Raw genomic sequence first — 20,870 nt, 5'->3', positions numbered from 1 at the left:
ATTGTTGTGGCGGCAGGTGCAAGTGAGCAGCTCCTCAGACTCTGTTTGGCAGATGGAAGAGGAGTGGAAGATGACAGGAGCAGAAGTGTATCATGAAGTTGTTTGAGTATGAGGGGAAAGAGGTGATGATGATGATGATGATGATGATGATGATGATGATCTCGATCTCTCCTCAGGCTCAGTCTCTGCTGACTGCTGGGATGCCTTCTGGAATAGCTCCTCCTGCAGACGCTGTGGCACTATTCCCAGGTGCTCCCCTCACTTGTAGAGCATCTGCAGGCGGCTGGCGTGGCAGTTATTGCGGCTGATCTTGCTGTCTGGCTGGTAGAGGCTAGACGAGTTGGAGAAGACCGCGGGGCCAAGGTGCGGTTCGGAGGTGTGTGCGGGGTACCCCGGGGGAGGGGCCAGAGACCTGGGGTTGCTCTGGGTGATGGAAAGAGGCGGCGGGCTGTGGTTCTGGTTGGTGATGGTGGAGGCTCGTCTCCTGGACCGCAGTGCTTGTCGCTCAGACAGCTGGTTCCTCAGCTCAGACACACGTTCCTCTTTCTGAGGAAGACCAACATGTACTTGCTTAGAGTGATCAAGCAATGTACCAGTACTCATAAACACAGATCCACTTTCTACAAATAACATATGTCACAGATCATGTTCATACACACACAATGCAGCCAACTGCTGCACAAGAGTCATTTACATGACTTGGTGACGGGGGTATGTGGCAGAGAGAGGATTAAGCCCCTGATGAGAATCAGGTGTGCGGCCTCGCTTCTCTGCCCATAAAGGAGGACGGCTCTTGGGGTGACAGGCGGCAGTAGACACCACGAGAGAGCCTGAAAGGGGCAGTGGTGTCGTGTGCTTGTGTTTTGGTGAAACGTTTGCATTTACTCAAAAAAAAGAACGATGGTAATGGGACAATCTGACTCCGCGTCTCTGTGGGGGAACCCGGCGGTGGCATGCATGACTGCCACAACGTCAAACTGTCATCATCACAACCATCCACAGATCTTCATCCATGACAAATGTGATGAGTTACAAAGAGATGCTGTGCAGCCTGACCTCCTGAATGATCTTCTGCAGCTCCTTGTTCTCTCTCTCCAGCTGTCGGGACTTCTCCTCGTCATTGTTGTTGGTGGATGAACCCGTCTTCATGGTCTCCTGAGCATCTGACTGCCACTCGCCCCGCGTGATCAGACGCCTCATCTACAGGTCACACACAGGACAGGAGCACAGAGGGGTACAGTGTGGATGGAGGGAGGTGCTGATGGGAGGAGGAAGGTGCTGATGGGAGTATTGAGGCGCTGACGGAAGCGTTCAGGTACTGAAAAGGGGGCAGGTGCTTCAGTCTTACCTTGGGCACAAACAGAACCACCAGGGTGATGTAGACCGAGAAGATGATTGCCAAGGAGGCAAAGGCAAAGGAGGCGTCCTGCTGGGAGGACAGGATCATGGTGACTGGAGCTGTGATCATACACAACACCTGAGGAGAACCAGAAACCACAACTAATGAGGAAGAGACAAGCCAGGGCCTGAGGTTCAGACCTGAACTCCTTTAATCTGTCCACCAAACATCGTTCATTGAAGACTGTCAATGTGACCCTTCACTGAGCTGCTCTTCATTAGAGCTGGAACCATCAGTTAATGACTACGACTTTAAATTAAATTCAAGCTGCAGGCAGCATTGAACGGGTCCTCGCACACTCACACACGTGTGTTGCATGTCGAGTTTGTACATGTGTGCCTCACTTCCTGTTTCAGAGGTGGACTCTCATGCAATTAGAAATTTGCAGGAAGTGAGATGTACTGGCTCATAACGGAGCAAACACATCTCACTTCCTGTCTCAAGCAGGTGGCGCTATGGCTGATGGTCGTAGTTGTCATATCAGATGTGGATTCTCATGCAATGTGTAAAGTTTCAGCCAGAACGGAGCATGTACGCCTCACTTCCTGTTTACAGCAGGTGGCGCTATGCCCAGTGGTTGTCTCTTGACACTGATCAGATGTGGACTCTTGTGCTGTGGGTACGCTAAATAATGCATTTGCTAATTAACACATATGCTAACTAGCGCGGATGGTAACGTTAGCCCGTATTCTAACCAGCCCGAACTAATTAGTGTTATTGCTAGTGCTAATGAGCACATATGCTAACGATAGAGTATGCTAATGATAGGGATGGTTGTGACTGTCTTTTGACTGTACTAAGACGTGAACTCTCAAGCAACTTGTGAAGTTTGAGCCAGATCTGAGCATGTACCCCACTTCCTGTGTCCAGCAGGTGGCGCCAAGGCTGATGGTCGTAGTTGTTGTATGGCTGTGATGAGTGCCGGACTCTGATGCGATGTATAAAGTTTGAGGTCAATCTGATCACGTTCAATCTATTTACATTTCACGTGCTGTTTCATGGCGTTCTTGACCATTGCCACGCCCTCAAGACGTTAGGACTGAGAGTCATCATGTGGTTGTGATCAGGGACGGACGCTGATGCAATGTGTTCAATTTCAGGCTGATCTGACCACGTCTGTGCCCGATGGCCTCGGGCCATACCCAACAGGAGGAGACTCCAGAGGTACGTCCAAATTGTCCCTCCTGTCTCCTTAACTATCGACTTTTCTTTAACCCCGGAAGTGTTTAGTGTGGCGGCCATGATAAGAACTGACTGAATTCTCAATAAGCAAAGGAAAGGAGGCTCATTGCTTCCTTTAGAACCTCCTTTAGCCTAGGAACCACTGATGCTTCCTTTAGAACCTCCTTTAGCCTAGGAACCACTGATGCTTCCTTTAGAACCTCCTTTAGCCTAGGAATCACTGATGCTTCCTTTAGAACCTCCTTTAGCCTAGGAACCACTGATGCTTCCTTTAGAACCTCCTTTAGCCTAGGAACCACTGATGCTTCCTTTAGAACCTCCTTTAGCTTAGGAACCACTGACGCTTCCTTTAGAACCTCCTTTAGCCTAGGAACAACTGATGCTTCCTTTAGAACCTCCTTTAGCCTAGGAACTACTGATGCTTCCTTTAGAACCTCCTTTAGCTTAGGAACCACTGACGCTTCCTTTAGAACCTCCTTTAGCCTAGGAACCACTGATGCTTCCTTTAGAACCTCCTTTAGCTTAGGAACCACTGATGGTTCCTATAGAACCTCCTTTAGCCTAGGAACCACTGATGCTTCCTATAGAACCTCCTTTAGCCTAGGAACCACTGATGCTTCCTTTAGAACCTCCTTTAGCTTAGGAACCACTGACACTTCCTTTAGAACCTCCTTTAGCTTAGGAACCACTGATGGATCCTTTACCAAAGGAGACCAGCTCATGTGTTAGATGATAGTACCCCTGGTACCCCTTCTTCACACTCTGTCAGGTTTTCCGAACCGACCCCCAGCTCAATTCCTTGCGGCGACAACATTTAAAGGAACCCGCTCATCGGAGCGTTCAGGGAAACTCAGGATGACTGAAAAAGGAGCAGATCATGTAAGTTACCAAAGTAATAATCTGCCTAGAACCACTTGAAATCATCTAGAACCCAGATGAACTTTTTCTAGTCCATTTTCAGTAACTTGTAGTTCTTTCCCCACCATGGCAGACGTCACTAACTAGAGCCGCCGTCGCTTTATTATGACGTCACTAAGTGAAAGTCTGACTGCCTCACCACCATGATCTCCTTTACTAACTCCTTTAGGAAGCCTCCTAACACCTTTCACTAACTCCTTTAGGAAGCTTCCTAACACCTTTACTAACTCCTTTAGGAAGCCTCCTAACACCTTTACTAACTCCTTTAGGAAGCCTCCTAACACCTTTCACTAACTCCTTTAGGAAGCCTCCTAGCACCTTTACTAACTCCTTTAGGAAGCCTCCTAACACCTTTACTAACTCCTTTAGGAAGCCTCCTAACACCTTTCACTATCTCCTTTAGGAAGTCTCCTAACACCTTTCCTTAACTCCTTTAGGAAGCCTCCTAACACCTTTCCTTAACTCCTTTAGGAAGCCTCCTAACACCTTTCACTAACTCCTTTAGGAAGCCTCCTAACACCTTTCCTTAACTCCTTTAGGAAGCCTCCTAACACCTTTCACTAACTCCTTTAGGAAGCCTCCTAGCACCTTTCCTTAACTCCTTTAGGAAGCCTCCTAACACCTTTCACTAACTCCTTTAGGAAGCCTCCTAGCACCTTTCCTTAACTCCTTTAGGAAGCCTCCTAACACCTTTCCTTAACTCCTTTAGGAAGCTTCCTAACACCTTTCACTAACTCCTTTAGGAAGCTTCCTAACACCTTTACTAACTCCTTTAGGAAGCCTCCTAACACCTTTACTAACTCCTTTAGGAAGCCTCCTAACACCTTTCACTAACTCCTTTAGGAAGCCTCCTAGCACCTTTCCTTAACTCCTTTAGGAAGCCTCCTAACACCTTTCCTTAACTCCTTTAGGAAGCCTCCTAACACCTTTCACTAACTCCTTTAGGAAGCCTCCTAACACCTTTCCTAACTCCTTTAGGAAGCCTCCTAACACCTTTCACTAACTCCTTTAGGAAGCCTCCTAACACCTTTCCTTAACTCCTTTAGGAAGCCTCCTAACACCTTTCCTTAACTCCTTTAGGAAGCCTCCTAACACCTTTCACTAACTCCTTTAGGAAGCTTCCTAACACCTTTACTAACTCCTTTAGGAAGCCTCCTAACACCTTTACTAACTCCTAACACCTTTCACTAACTCCTTTAGGAAGCCTCCTAACACCTTTCACTAACTCCTTTAGGAAGCTTCCTAACACCTTTACTAACTCCTTTAGGAAGCCTCCTAACACCTTTACTAACTCCTAACACCTTTCACTAACTCCTTTAGGAAGCCTCCTAACACCTTTCACTAACTCCTTTAGGAAGCCTCCTAACACCTTTCCTTAACTCCTTTAGGAAGCCTCCTAACACCTTTCCTTAACTCCTTTAGGAAGCCTCCTAACACCTTTCACTAACTCCTTTAGGAAGCTTCCTAACACCTTTACTAACTCCTTTAGGAAGCCTCCTAACACCTTTCACTAACTCCTTTAGGAAGCCTCCTAACACCTTTACTAACTCCTTTAGGAAGCCTCCTAACACCTTTCACTAACTCCTTTAGGAAGCCTCCTAGCACCTTTACTAACTCCTTTAGGAAGCCTCCTAACACCTTTACTAACTCCTTTAGGAAGCCTCCTAACACCTTTCACTAACTCCTTTAGGAAGCCTCCTAACACCTTTCCTTAACTCCTTTAGGAAGCCTCCTAACACCTTTCACTAACTCCTTTAGGAAGCCTCCTAGCACCTTTCCTTAACTCCTTTAGGAAGCCTCCTAACACCTTTCACTAACTCCTTTAGGAAGCCTCCTAACACCTTTCACTAACTCCTTTAGGAAGCCTCCTAGCACCTTTCCTTAACTCCTTTAGGAAGCCTCCTAACACCTTTCACTAACTCCTTTAGGAAGCCTCCTAGCACCTTTCCTTAACTCCTTTAGGAAGCCTCCTAACACCTTTCCTTAACTCCTTTAGGAAGCTTCCTAACACCTTTCACTAACTCCTTTAGGAAGCTTCCTAACACCTTTACTAACTCCTTTAGGAAGCCTCCTAACACCTTTACTAACTCCTTTAGGAAGCCTCCTAACACCTTTCACTAACTCCTTTAGGAAGCCTCCTAGCACCTTTCCTTAACTCCTTTAGGAAGCCTCCTAACACCTTTCCTTAACTCCTTTAGGAAGCCTCCTAACACCTTTCACTAACTCCTTTAGGAAGCCTCCTAACACCTTTCCTAACTCCTTTAGGAAGCCTCCTAACACCTTTCACTAACTCCTTTAGGAAGCCTCCTAACACCTTTCCTTAACTCCTTTAGGAAGCCTCCTAACACCTTTCCTTAACTCCTTTAGGAAGCCTCCTAACACCTTTCACTAACTCCTTTAGGAAGCTTCCTAACACCTTTACTAACTCCTTTAGGAAGCCTCCTAACACCTTTACTAACTCCTAACACCTTTCACTAACTCCTTTAGGAAGCCTCCTAACACCTTTCACTAACTCCTTTAGGAAGCTTCCTAACACCTTTACTAACTCCTTTAGGAAGCCTCCTAACACCTTTACTAACTCCTAACACCTTTCACTAACTCCTTTAGGAAGCCTCCTAACACCTTTCACTAACTCCTTTAGGAAGCCTCCTAACACCTTTCCTTAACTCCTTTAGGAAGCCTCCTAACACCTTTCCTTAACTCCTTTAGGAAGCCTCCTAACACCTTTCACTAACTCCTTTAGGAAGCTTCCTAACACCTTTACTAACTCCTTTAGGAAGCCTCCTAACACCTTTCACTAACTCCTTTAGGAAGCCTCCTAACACCTTTACTAACTCCTTTAGGAAGCCTCCTAACACCTTTACTAACTCCTAACACCTTTCACTAACTCCTTTAGGAAGCCTCCTAACACCTTTCACTAACTCCTTTAGGAAGCTTCCTAACACCTTTACTAACTCCTTTAGGAAGCCTCCTAACACCTTTACTAACTCCTAACACCTTTCACTAACTCCTTTAGGAAGCCTCCTAACACCTTTCACTAACTCCTTTAGGAAGCCTCCTAACACCTTTCCTTAACTCCTTCAGGAAGCCTCCTAACACCTTTCCTTAACTCCTTTAGGAAGCCTCCTAACACCTTTCACTAACTCCTTTAGGAAGCTTCCTAACACCTTTACTAACTCCTTTAGGAAGCCTCCTAACACCTTTCACTAACTCCTTTAGGAAGCCTCCTAACACCTTTACTAACTCCTTTAGGAAGCCTCCTAACACCTTTACTAACTCCTAACACCTTTCACTAACTCCTTTAGGAAGCCTCCTAACACCTTTCACTAACTCCTTTAGGAAGCCTCCTAACACCTTTCCTTAACTCCTTCAGGAAGCCTCCTAACACCTTTCCTTAACTCCTTTAGGAAGCCTCCTAACACCTTTCACTAACTCCTTTAGGAAGCTTCCTAACACCTTTACTAACTCCTTTAGGAAGCCTCCTAACACCTTTCACTAACTCCTTTAGGAAGCCTCCTAACACCTTTACTAACTCCTTTAGGAAGCCTCCTAACACCTTTACTAACTCCTAACACCTTTCACTAACTCCTTTAGGAAGCTTCCTAACACTTTTCCTTAACCCCGTGACGTCATCCACGGGATTAAGGTAAAGTCCATAGTTAAGGAGTTAGGAGGGACCATTCGGACATACTCCTAATCTCTTCCTGTTGAAGACCAAAAACTGTTCTGCCACCAGAAGGTTCTGAATCACATCATATTGTTTGCCCAAGCTGCCGAACAGGACAAGTGAGGAGGATAAAAAAGAGTTTTGCGTTCGTCTTGCCCTGTTACATATGTGTGCCTATTTTCTAGCTCTCGGTGAAACGGGATTCTGGGGCTACCGTTCTCCAATTTTGCAGGTGACGCCATTTCACAAGTCACGTGTGTAACTTCCCCAAATTATTGAAATTTTTGATGGGCCTTTCACAAAAAGGTTATGTATGTTAAGGCCCTAAAAAACGCGTCTGTTCGGGCTGACAAGTAAGTCAAAAGTCATTTTCAGGAGTATTTTCGAACTGATTGTCAAATAAACACGATGGCCCCAGAACACTCTTACAAGGATCTTCAATCGGCAGACGACTGAGGCGTCTGTCCAAATATCTTTGAACAATTGGTCTGTCAAACAATATTTCAACTTGATTTACATTTAATGACATCACTGAATACTCTTCAATGCAGAACATATCAATGCCTGTGTAGTTATTAAAGTTTATTTTCAAACATGCAGTTCTACTTCCTTTCCGAAAAGTCACATCTTTAATATTTCCCAGTGAAATAATTAGTTACACTTTGGTCCCCCGGAAATGAGGATGATTGACCTTCAACATGTTACATCTGGAACAACATATCCGAGGAGACATATAGTACCTGTTAGTGTTTAGAACGGAGTACTAAGACCTGAGCTGGATAATGTCGCCCTCTAGTGGAGTGTCTATGTTGCATTTCTCTCATCCGTCCATCTTCTCCCTCTTATCCATTTCTGGGTGGTGGTGGTGTCAGTCTGAGCACCGTCACCCAGATCACATTGACCCATTAAGAACCTTCCTGCAGGTGGAGAGCCCACAGGAAGGTGGAGAGCTCACGGGAAGGTGGAGAGCTCACGGGAAGGTGGAGAGCTCACAGGAAGGTGGAGAGCCCACAGGAAGGTGGAGAGCTCACGGGAAGGTGGAGAGCTCACAGGAAGGTGGAGAGCCCACAGGAAGGTGGAGAGCTCACGGGAAGGTGGAGAGCTCACGGGAAGGTGGAGAGCCCACAGGAAGGTGGAGAGCCCACAGGAAGGTGGAGAGCTCACGGGAAGGTGGAGAGCCCACAGGAAGGTGGAGAGCTCACGGGAAGGTGGAGAGCCCACGGGAAGGTGGAGAGCTCACGGGAAGGTGGAGAGCCCACGGGAAGGTGGAGAGCTCACGGGAAGGTGGCGCCCGGCATGGGACATGAACCCTCTACCTAGAGACTGAGAGTCTGATGCTCTACCTACTGAGCTGGACGGGGGACATGAACCCTCTACCTTGAGACTGAGAGTCTGATGCTCTACCTACTGAGCTGGACGGGGGACATGAACCCTCTACCTTGAGTCTCATGCTCTACCTACTGCCGGGGCTCATTTCTCTCATTCTTCAACAAATTCTTCAGTTACTTTATTTGTTACTGTCAGTTACTAAATTTATGTTCATTTACCACAGCCTTTGAAAGAAGGTGCTGAAAATATCACAAGTGTTTCTTTACAGAAAAGGAGAGAGAGAGAGAGATAGAGGAAAAAAGGAAGAGTGGGAGGAGGAGAGAGGAGGACAGAGAGAGAGAGGAAAAGAAGGAGTGAGAGGAGGAGGAAAGATGACAGAGAGAGAGAGGAGAAAGGAGGAAGAAAGATGGAGAGAGGAAAAGGGAGGAGAGAGAGAGAGAGAGAGAGAGAGAGAGAGAGAGAGAGAGAGAGAGACAGAGAGAGAGCAACCCAGTTGTACTCTCCTATCCATCTGATTAATGTCTGTGATCATTAAAGCTGGAGGTCAAACCTTCAGTAGTTCTTCTGCCTCCTTCAGGATCACATCTATGGTGGTTTGACCCTCTGAAGTCTTTCCTGCTGCTTCAGGCCGTGGCCATGTCCAATTAAGCATCATCGTTTGATCAAACTTTCTCCACATGAGATGAGAGTTCTGGGATGTATTCACCTCTGCCGGAAACGAACATTTAAACATTTAGAAGCCCCGCCTCCTTCCTGAAGCTCCTTCCTGTTTGGGAGGGGCTTACGAAATGAGCCTAAGAAATTCTGACTGTATAGCCCGCTGCTCCCTGGTAGCATGCCTGCCGTTTGTGACCGACATTACTGCACTCCAAGGGACTGCGCCTGTCAGGTAAACCTCTCCTCAGAAACTGGACGTGCTGCAGTCAGCGTCTCTACAGTCCAAACGAAGACCTTTAAACCAGCTGTGTTCCTTATGCAGGGAGTTGTTGGGGATGACTGAGGGTACCACAGACACCATGATCCAGGTAGCTGATATGAACAGAGGAGATGCCGCAAGGAGGATCTCTTGTCCCACCAGCCCTCTTGGAGGAAGGTCCACCACAGCCTTGCTCACATAGGAGCTGGAGGAGGGACCGACCTGCTCACCTCCATCCAGAAGGACCTGCTCCAGGGTACACCGGGGCTCAGTCAACACCTGGATCCTGTGACCTGCTGGGGTTGCCATGGCCCGGAGGGCCAAAGAACTACAAACAGTCTGAGGCCCCGTTTGTCCCTCCTGCTCTCCAGTTGTAGACAAACATGGTGGCCGTGTAGTGGTACGACCCGTAGTGGTACGACCCGTAGTGGTACGACCCGTAGTGGTACGACCCGTAGTGGTACGACCCGTAGTGGTACGACCCGTAGTGGTACGACCCGTAGGACCCGTAGTGGTAGGACCCGTAGTGGTAGGACCCGTAGTGGTACGACCCGTAGTGGTACGACCCGCGGTCCATATTCTAGTTCTATGGTCCAGATCAGTAGTTTAATAGTTGAGACTCTCCCTGATATCATCCGGTTCCTCATCAGTCCACTAGGATGTCAGGTTCTCTACATTTTCTTCACCTTTATAGTGTTTTGTTCTCTGCACACGTCTGTGTCGTTTCATAACAAACTCAAGCAACAGCGCCCTCCTGTGGCCCGGCAGACTAACTACATCATTGTCTCTGTGTCTGCTGCTGCAGTGGAAACGCCCACACTTTATTTTTTGCGGACTAGGTGTTGTCATGTGAAACGTTGTCGTGGAAACGGGGCCTAAGTCTCCTCACTTTTTGATCCTTTAGAGCAGGGGTGTCAAACTCAAATCCTGGAGGGCCGCAGCCCTGCATGTTCTCCATGTCTCCCTTCTTTAACACACCAGAATGTCCTGATGGTTCATCACCCAGTTCTACAGAACGCCTGATGACGAGCCGCTCATTGCAATCAGCCTGTTGAACAGGGAGACGAGGAGAAGCTGCAGGGCTGCACCTCCAGGACCGGAGTCACACCCCTGCTTTAGATCCATTAATGTTGTCTTACCTTCAATGAGGAATACAGGGAAAGGTTGAAAACACAAAATCTAAACATCCCAAAACCACTCAAACCCTCCACACACTCAGACTCACACCCACCCACATCCCCGGCATGCAGAGTGAGGAGCTGGGAGGAGAAAGGAGGAGGTGAGGCCTGAGATCAATACTTATTGATCAGCTGGCAGTCCTATCATGAGGAAGCTCACAAATCTCATCCAGGCTGACAGATTAAACACACACACACACACACACACACACACACACACACACACACACACACACACACACACACACACACACACACACACACACACACACACACACACACACACACACACACACACACACACACACACACACACTGTTGGCCAAAAGTCGCCTAGCAGAAGGTTCAATCTGACCCTCAGAAAAGTAACAAAGACGATATCAGCCGCATCTTTTAATAAAGTTGCTCATGTTTCCTGAAGAGAAGAGGAAACGGTGAAAAAGTGATTCCTAAAGTGAACAGCAGAGGGCAGCACTGCTCAACATGATTGAAATACCTTCTCAGTCCCTGGTAGAGATCCGTGGAGCCAATGGAAGTGGCTGCCACATTCTATATCTTTACTAAGAAAAGTTTGATGCTCAATGTTTTGCTCATGGCCTCCCCGACCATGGGGAGAATTCCATCACTAGACTAACAGAGAATTTACAGAATAGCAGCGAATTCATACGCAACACATCTCTGAATTACACAGAATACTTGAACAGTACAGTTCATCCAAAATTGTTCGGTTTTCTACGTACAGAAGAGGTCGTTTGGTGTTGAAGTGACTCACTGGAACACACACAGTATGTGAGGACTCCTGAACAGGGAAACTTCATTCCTGAAGATGGGGGTGTGACACCTTGGTCCCCTCAGTGTCTTCATGGTGCTTGGTGTCCTCAGAGAGGACACACACTCATGACGCTACAGTGATAGAGCCGAAGGTGACGTTGGGCAGCGAGGAGGGCGGAGGTCTGTCAGCAGAGCATGAAATGAACAGAGGTCAAAGAAAAAGTGGTCAGGCTTGCTGAGGGAGGCAGCACTGTTGAAAGATTGGAAGTGAAAGAGCAAGTCTGCAGTCTAACACAGAGCCTGCAGAGCGGCACGCTACTGACAAACACATTAGTCCGGCTGCCAACAGCTCCAACCACAAACACACAGTCATCAGCCCTGTGAGAGGATGAATACATACCGACAAGCTGCCCAGACACAAAGCTCACCGTCCACAGGAGCTTTCTGCCTCCACAGTTATTTGTGAGATTAAACTCCATTCAATAGCCTGAGCTGGACGTGTGCTGCCAAGGGCCAAATGAATCCCACAAAGGCATCAGAAGGTCAGAACGACCGCATCAGGATGGGATCAGTGAACGTAGAAGAGCTCCAAACATTTGCTATTGCAACCACCGATCATCAGCCGGGTAAGACTAGCCTGCCTCTCACCGGTCCAAAGCAGCTCAGGTTCCCTATCAGAGGGTGACGATCCGACACCTGGTGAATTCTGATTGGTCCATTTCCTGTACATCTCCTTTTGTTGTTTTATTTTTTTTCCTCTCTTACTTATGTAGTACCCTGCTTACCGCTCCCTTACTGTGTATATAGGCTTGTACATTTTCTGTTTTACAAAAGGGTTCTGCATTCTGGGTAAGGACTTGGTTGGTTTAGGTTTGTCCTCCTGTTTGTGAATGTATCACGCGCCGTTCCAGTTGCTCATAGGGGGACACAGATGCCAAACAAGAAGGGAAACTTCATTTTGACTCTTAACCTATAGAGAGAAGGACAGCAGGGCAGAGAGAGGGAGACACGCCAGAACTACAAGTGAGTAAACACAGAAGAAGAAAATAGTTTGATTCGCCGGCAGGACAGTTTTACCCCGTTGAGGGAGACAGTGTTTTGTGAGGACTGGCCTGAGGCTTGAGACGAGACTGTTTCTGCAGAGCAACTTTCATTCAACTCGACCGGATAAGGAGCTCGCTCGCTGGTTAGCTTGCGGGTGAGCGTGGCCGCCAGAGGCGTGAAGACCACAACCGGGAGACAGAGGAGGACAACGCAGGCTGCTGAGACTGGGACGTGGACGTCATCCCAGCAGCCGGGACTGCGTGTTTCTCCAGCTTCTGGCCCTTTGGAGAGGTGGTCTCTGACGGAGGCACGTAGCAGCTGTCACTACCGGGGGGAGGTCAATCTGTTCCAACACCACAGAGGTACAGAGCATCTTCCTGTTTTCTTCTGAGCTCCAACAAGCGCGCCTACAAGTACTAGCAAACTAAACGAGACAATCCCGGGTATTTAACAGGTATTTTCAGTGGAAACTGGTCAGAGTTCCGATATTTTTGTTTGTGTTTTCTTCATTTAATAAATTACTTGTTGTTTATTTTAAACTGTGTGATTATATGTTTATTTTCCAATTTGGTTTGAATGAGAGTTAAAGTATATTTGAGTATTTGGTTGTGTGGTTTACTCACATTAACAGTTTAGCAAATAATCTGCTAACTGGGCGTCTCTGCATCTTAAGCAGAGTATTATTGGTCAGTTAAAGTACTTTAAAGAAATGAGTGGCTTCTTCACCAAATCAGTCCGCAGGCTAATGGGACAGACGCATCCGAGGTGCTGTGTGTTGGGACTGAGTAGGAGGGCGACACTTAACTATTTACATCTTAGTTTGCCCATCCAATTCAGTTCTCTTTTTTTTATTGTTTTATTAGTGTTACTTATTTAGTTGAGTCTTGAATTATGTTTTCACTAAAGGGAAGGGACAACGGACAACCGTGGACTTTACCTCGGATTGGGCTCATTTGATACTGTCTTTATGTCTTTATTTTTCTTGTTCCCAACATGTACCTCTTACTTTCCAACCCATCCGTTTATACACATTATTCTTCAGTTGTAAAATAAATAAATAAATAAATAAATGAAAACGCGAATAAAAAGATTAAAAAAACAAACAAACAACGAATAAGAGGAAGAGGAATGAGTTTAACATGGGGGGGGGGGGGGGGGGGGGGCATTGTAAACCTGACAGATCCATAAATAGATAGGCAGAAATGTCAAAATTAACGACGCAGCAAACTTCTCCCTCTTTCTGCTGAACACGATGGCTCCAGTCTAAACAAAGCGGAACGATTCTGGACTCTACACTTATTAGCAAGCTAAATATTTCAGAAGCACAAAGACTAATTTAGAAGCACACACGGGTGCACGTTGTAATATGTTTAGTGGTGAAAATCCACTTGATTGTAGTAAAACATGATTTTACTAAGGTTGTCTAATTGAACTGGTTCTTTCAGTAACAACTTTCTGACATGAAAAAAACAAGACGAATAATGTGACAACAATTATTCACTTTTTAATATCAGATTAAAATGCAAAAATATTGTTTTAATATTATATAATTATACTTTTTAATGTTATGCCTCTTACTAACACGTTGAGTAAAACAAGATAGTAAAATAGACCTACTCAGTTTGAAACTCAATACAGCAAAGATTTGTTAATCTCCCACCACTCATATGATTCAGCGCAACAGTCCGGCCATCAAACATGAATCAGAGTGGTACCTCCCACTTCTGATAGACGAGCTCAGTGCCTCGCTGACCTCAGTGTGTTTCCAGCTCAACAATCTGCACGTCAGAGGATTTCTTCAGTGTCAAACATGAACCGACACACAAAAGGTTGAAAAGGTCTGACCTGAGCCAAGGAGAATAAACCTTTCTTCCTCTTGTCACTTGGAGCCATAAACTGCTCACATCTTGTCCAAACAGGCTCCAAAAAACTAGAACAAGTTTGAACTTACTACGAGAAAACAACTCAATTTCTTTGTAACTTTTTGGTGAACTTCAGTAAAACCTCTGCTGTTCTATGTTCTCCTGTCTTACCTGTTGCTCTGCTCCACTCCCTCCCTCACTTTGATTCACTGCCTCCAGCCCTTCATGTCCCTGCATGGTATTCAGGTATTTACTGTACAATAGACAACATTATATATATATGTATATATTAAGGTGCAGGAAAAACATTTGACTTATAAAAAGGTCAAAAATAAAGTCAGTGTTAAGGTTTTGGTCATACAGAGTAAAGACTTTTAACAAGTAGTATGCAGATGTATTTGGGCTCACACACTTTGTTTACAGCATCGCTTGACCTGTACAGTGAAATATTTCTCTACTTTATTCCTCCCCTCCAGCCCTGTGCCGTCCTCTGTCCTCCTGTCTCCTTCCTGCTGCTAAACAGACAGAAGGTCTTCAGAGATCTAATGTGCAGCATACATGTGAACCTTTTTAGAACTAAACTGGGGAAAAATCCCTCACTGGTCCTGATGGAGCATCTCAGCATAGAGAGATTCAGAACACTGGTGGAGTATCGCTGCTGCTCAGCCAATCAAAACCAGACTTAAACCCTTATAGTACTGTGAAATACTGAAATAATTACTGAAAATGTATAACTAAATAATCAACTGGACATCAGTCCTCACCTGTTCTCCTTTCTGGATCTAGTAAAATCAATAATGTGGTTTTTGAACGTTCCCTCACCCTGAAGCTCCTCCTCCTCTCCGGTCTCTCCCTGGACGGATTACAGTTCATCTCATCATAAAATACTTTATGGTTCAAAAGTATTAGTACTAATCCACATTTCACTCATCAATGTAAGACCTGAACTGAGCTTCGTCAGTTTCTCCACCTTACATTGCTTCACCTGCTTCACTGCTCTAAGTTCTATCCTCCTCCTGATCCTCCACAACACTCAGGCGTCACAATGAACACTTTGTCCTTCGTCCTTCGTCACAGATTGAAGTCACCAGCTCCTTGGATCTGCACGGGAGAAGTGGAACACTGCGAGGACTGTTCCTGAGCCACGAGTCCTCCAGCTTCTTCTTCTGCACAACGCAGCACAACACAGCCAGTTACCATGGCGATGCTCGCTGCAAACCAAGGAAGTACCAGCTTCTTCTGGTCTGGACAACAAACCAACTCCTTCTTCAGAGACACTAGTAGTAATCCAGGTACACCACTCTCTGTAAGCCATAATCAGCAAGAGTTCAAGAAATAAAGAAATATTTCCCTCTGTCATGAGCCTATATCATATATGGGTTTGACTTTCTGAAATGAGTGACAGAAAATATTGAACATTTTCATGATATTCAGATTCTTTCGATGTACCTGTAGTCCTACAGCTGGTGAACCAGTGTCTGCTGTGCCTCACACCAACACAGGCTTTGCTTTACTAACCTGTTAACTCACAATCTCTGGAATCATGCTTGCTGTCTTATCAAGGGGGAATGAAATGTCGACCTCTTCTGTGTCAAGAACTGTCTTCTGTCTACTGAAGACTGTCTTCAGGCTGGACTATTAACTTTGGTCATTGTCACTAGCGTAACAAATCAGAGCCGGGTCGGGGGCGGGGCACATGACCGGGCCCTTTAAACCCAAATAATAAAGCTCATCATCAGAGCATCATCAGTCGCTCCGCTGGATGTGGCGCTGCTACAGTGATCCCAGCCGGGGCGACAGATCTGGACCTCATGAATCCTCTGTTGGTGTTTACATCCTCCACTTTGCACTAGTTGTTCACTTCTTTTATTTTCATTTTTTGCAGCCACAGAGCTGCAGCCGCAACTTCCGTGTTGGTTCTGAGAACGTGAACGTTTCCCCGGCTTTATGACACCGGAGCCACTCCGGTGTCATAAAGCCGGTCGGTGCCGGTGTCGCTCCGCTGGATGTGACGGCTGCAACTTCCACACTGAAGCAGAGATGGTGGACGTGAGGCAGGACAGGCACCGGGGCTCGGGGCTCAGACCAGCTCCAGCGTCCCGGTGCACCGGCAGGTTCCAGCGTCGGGGAACCGGAGCGCCGGGGCGGCACGCGGTGGTTCACACAATGGAGCACCGGCCAGCTGACCGACTGAACCCCGACTGACGGAACCCCGACTGACAGAACCCCGACTGACAGAACCCTGACTGACAGAACCCTGACTGATGGAACCCCGACTGACAGAACCCCGACTGACAGAACCCCGACTGAGAGAACCCCGACTGATGGAACCCAGACTGACCAAACTTTGCATTTGAGCCATTTTGCTAATAAATATGAAAACTGAAATGTGTTTGAACATCAGCACAGAAAGCTACTGCAAAAGACAGTTTGTGTTTTTAAACATACAGAAAATATGAATTCATGCATGTTCTGTTTACAATCTGTGTTTTATAATTATTATGATTTTGAATATAAAAGTATAATATAAAAATTAAATTTACTTTACAAGTTCATGTTTTGTTTTGTTTTCCCAAACAATCTTTCATCAAAATTCCTTCATTCGTCCTGTTGGATGTGTGAAGACAGAACCCGTGTGTCACCCTGATGGATCCCCGCTGGGATGCTGAAGTCCTGCTACTTTGAAAATACTGACCCTTCCAAACGGTGAATCAGGTGAGGTACCTCAGGGTACACAGAGTACACAGTGAGTCAGAGAGAACTCACCGCCACGTTGTAGATGGCCATGCCCACAGCTCGGTGGTCATTGATCTTCTCCGTGGAGACGGACTTGGTCTCGTAGGCGAGGAAGATGCCCAGCAGCAGAAGCAGGCCTTTATAACCATAAACCACCCCTGTACAGAGAGACCGCAGGGTGTCTGACACACAGTCCAAACTTTATACTCCACTAACTTTTCATTGGTTTCTCAAAATGAGAGGGATTGTTATAGATGATCCATCTGAGAATGAAAGACATTGAACATCTTCAGAAAATCTACCTTCAATCATTTCTATTCTATTCTAATCTATTCTATTCTAATCTATTCTAATCTATTCTATTCTATTCTAATTCTGAATACTATCTATTAGAGGTGACTTGATGACAGGGAGCAGCTGCTGCAGCTCGGTTGTATTAGACAAACTACAAAAGCGAATAAACCTGTTTCAGTAAACAAACCTGGTTTAGTGAATAAACCTGGTTTAGTGAACAAACCTAGTTTAGTGAACAAACCTGGTTTAGTGAACAAACCTAGTTTAGTGAACAAACCTAGTTTAGTGAACAAGCCTGGTTTAGTAAACAAACCTAGTTTAGTGAACAAACCTAGTTTAGTGAATAAACCTGGTTTAGTAAACAAACCTAGTTTAGTGAACAAACCTAGTTTAGTGAATAAACCTGGTTTAGTGAACAAGCCTAGTTTAGTGAACAAACCTGTTTTAGTGAACAAACCTAGTTTAGTGAACAAACCTAGTTTAGTGAACAATCCTGGTTTAGTAAACAAACCTAGTTTAGTGAACAAACCTGGTTTAGTGAATAAACCTGTTTTAGTGAACAATCCTGGTTTAGTAAACAAACCTAGTTTAGTGAACAAACCTAGTTTAGTGAACAATCCTGGTTTAGTAAACAAACCTAGTTTAGTGAACAAACCTGGTTTAGTGAATACACCTGTTTTAGTGAACAATCCTGGTTTAGTAAACAAACCTAGTTTAGTGAACAAACCTAGTTTAGTGAACAATCCTGGTTTAGTAAACAATCCTGGTTTAGTAAACAAACCTGGTTTAGTGAATACACCTGTTTTAGTGAACAATCCTGGTTTAGTAAACAAACCTAGTTTAGTGAACAAACCTAGTTTAGTGAACAAACCTGGTTTAGTGAACAAACCTGGTTTAGTGAACAATCCTGGTTTAGTAAACAAACCTAGTTTAGTGAACAAACCTAGTTTAGTGAATAAACCTCTTTTAGTGAATAAACCTGGTTTAGTGCACAAACCTAGTTTAGTGAACAAACCTAGTTTAGTGAACAAACCTGGTTTAGTGAATACACCTGTTTTAGTGAACAATCCTGGTTTGGTAAACAGACCTAGTTTAGTGAACAAACCTAGTTTAGTGAATACACCTGTTTTAGTGAACAATCCTGGTTTAGTAAACAAACCTAGTTTAGTGAACAAACCTGGTTTAGTGAACAAACCTAGTTTAGTGAATAAACCTCTTTTAGTGAATAAACCTGGTTTAGTGCACAGACCTAGTTTAGTGAACAAACCTGGTTTAGTGAACAAACCTGGTACACTCACCCAGCCACGTGTTCATCTTCTCTGAGCTGCAGTGCTCCAACAGAGGCTGGATCAAAACATCCAGGTCTCCTTTTGGTGCTTCTCTGGTGAACTTCTGCTCCCATTAGTGAGGACAAGGATGAAGCAGAGGAGGAAACACATGAGGTCTATAACCAAAAGCAGTTCAGCCAGAATGCACTGAGTCCTCAGGCCTTTCACTGAAGGAGTTGAAAATATTACAATTAGATGTCTTTGTTAGAATGCACTTGATGTGGAAAATTGTCTTTAATCTAAAATAGTGTGTCTGAAAAAGGATAACTATCTCTGGAAATACTCTGCTGGAGACGCAGTCATGAATAAAAAACCTGCATCATATATGCTGGTTGATCTCAGCCTCTCCACTTGTCCTGTTAATGTTCAAATTAACTGTGATGATCCAACATGTCAAACCAAATGGATTAATCAGTCAACATTGTAAACATGATATTAATCATTCTCCTCATTCCTGCAGATCTAAACCATGGTCCGGATCCTCAGTCAGGAAAATGTTTTTGTATGGAAAACTGTATCACACTCCTCCTACCACCGTGGCTGCTTTTACTCTCAAGCTCTGCATTCTGTTCTTTCAGACAGATTCTCACTCAGAAGTCGGACTTCTTCCTCACAATCTCTGTCTGTCCCACTGGAGGTTATTTACCTCGTGATGGTGCAGATGGTCGAGAGTGATTTATGGCCTGTGAGATGATTTACAAAGATCATTGATATTTGGTTCCACGGGTGCTGAGAGGATGAACGTCATTCAAACTCATTTTCACCTAATGTTACTGTAAGTACAAACACTGGATTGGAAATGTATTTGTAGGATAAAAATAATAAATCTCCATATTGTAAACCTGCTCCCATTGCTCACTTCCTGCTGGGCTTCCTTCACTCACCAGAGCTTATTGTGGGAACGATGCAGCTGTTTCAGTAATGCACATGTCTTTTGATAAAGACCTATGTGTTAATTGTGAATGCAAAAAGAGAAATTACAATATTTCCATCCAGCCTGTGATTTGTAAAGAGAATTCTTTGAAACATTGATGAAACTCAAGTACAGATACACAAAAAGAACTGATTTAGTGTGTGAATGTGGACAGCAAAAGCATCCAGCAAACCTCCTACAGAGATTTCTATTGAGCAAGTTAACAATATTTCACTGTGCCAGCGGTGGAAGTACAATCTCACTGTCTGTGGCAGGTGAGTTTACTCAGCTGGATTTTTATTTGCACTTCACTTTAGATTTTAAAGACAGATTTGTTTTGTTTGGCCTGTTGGTGAAATATATTTGATCTGAATGATGAGGAGGTTGAAGTGATTCACTCCTGCACACAAAATAGTGGAGCAGCAACCCCCCCCCCCGTCAGCCTGCTGCCCCCGGGGCCAAACCACTCGTCCTGCAGCAGCAGAAGGTGGGATGTGATCTCCAGACAGAGTGGATGACCATACCTCCACTGTGATATGTAAAGGATCCACAATCTGCCAGATCATCAGAGACAGGACGTCCATGCCGAGAAGGACTCCCACCGTAGCGTACAGCTTCCACGGCTCCAGGTGCTGCTGGGAAATGGAAAAATGATCAGCAAAGAATACTGATTTTATGTGGGAGGGATTTCTGGAGCCATAAATAGACTGGCCTAAGCTGGAGGAGAAAACAATGATCATTACTCACTGAGGCCAGTTCCATCTGCCCTCAGAGCACCAGAGAACCAGAGAACCAGAGAACCATAGAACCAGAGCACCAGAGAACCAGAGAACCAGAGAACCAGAGCACCAGAGAACCAGAGAACCAGAGAAGCATAGAACCAGAGAACCATAGAACCATAGAACCAGAGAACCAGAGAAGCATAGAACCAGAGAACCAGAGAACCATAGAACCAGAGAACCAGAAAACAAGAGAACCATAGAACCAGAGAACCAGAAAACAAGAGAACCAGAGAACCATAGAACCAGAGAACCAGAGAACCATAGAACCATAGAACCAGAGAACCAGAGAAGCATAGAACCAGAGAACCAGAGAACCATAGAACCAGAAAACCAGAAAACCAGAGAACCAGAGAACCAGAAAACCAGAGAACCAGAGAACCAGAGAACCAGAGAACCAGAGAGCAAATGGACATGAGAAGAAAATAGACTTTGTTGGGATCCTTGGAGGAAAGTCTTGGTGAGTATTTGAACATCAAGACATCAACATTTTGTGGTAAAACTCAAACTTTACACAGTTCATGGATTCATTCAGATAAACAATTTTCCATTAA

The 20,870-nt window shown here is 45.2% G+C and overlaps 1 protein-coding gene across 1 annotated transcript in view; it reads right to left on the bottom strand.

Annotated features, from left to right (window-relative positions):
• Positions 1-258: 258 nt before the first annotated feature.
• gabbr1b (gamma-aminobutyric acid (GABA) B receptor, 1b) overlaps positions 259-20,870 on the bottom strand; it is a gene marked incomplete at its 3' end in the record, with an annotated part of 148,917 nt that continues 128,305 nt past the window's right edge. Inside the window, exons 13-18 of the mRNA XM_080485024.1 lie at positions 20,062-20,169; positions 18,595-18,688; positions 17,033-17,160; positions 1,349-1,477; positions 1,057-1,200; positions 259-546 (exon numbers count right to left, since the gene is read on the bottom strand). Coding sequence (XP_080341150.1) covers positions 259-546; positions 1,057-1,200; positions 1,349-1,477; positions 17,033-17,160; positions 18,595-18,688; positions 20,062-20,169 — 891 coding nt within the window. The remainder of the gene's footprint in view (positions 547-1,056; positions 1,201-1,348; positions 1,478-17,032; positions 17,161-18,594; positions 18,689-20,061; positions 20,170-20,870) is intronic.

Source organism: Lipophrys pholis, assembly GCF_963383615.2.
Source record: "Lipophrys pholis genome assembly, chromosome: 17".
In the NCBI taxonomy this organism is placed as follows: Eukaryota; Metazoa; Chordata; class Actinopteri; order Blenniiformes; family Blenniidae; genus Lipophrys; species Lipophrys pholis.
The sequence above is the reverse complement of the archived record's forward strand: the minus strand, read 5'-3'. Positions and strand labels throughout refer to the sequence as shown.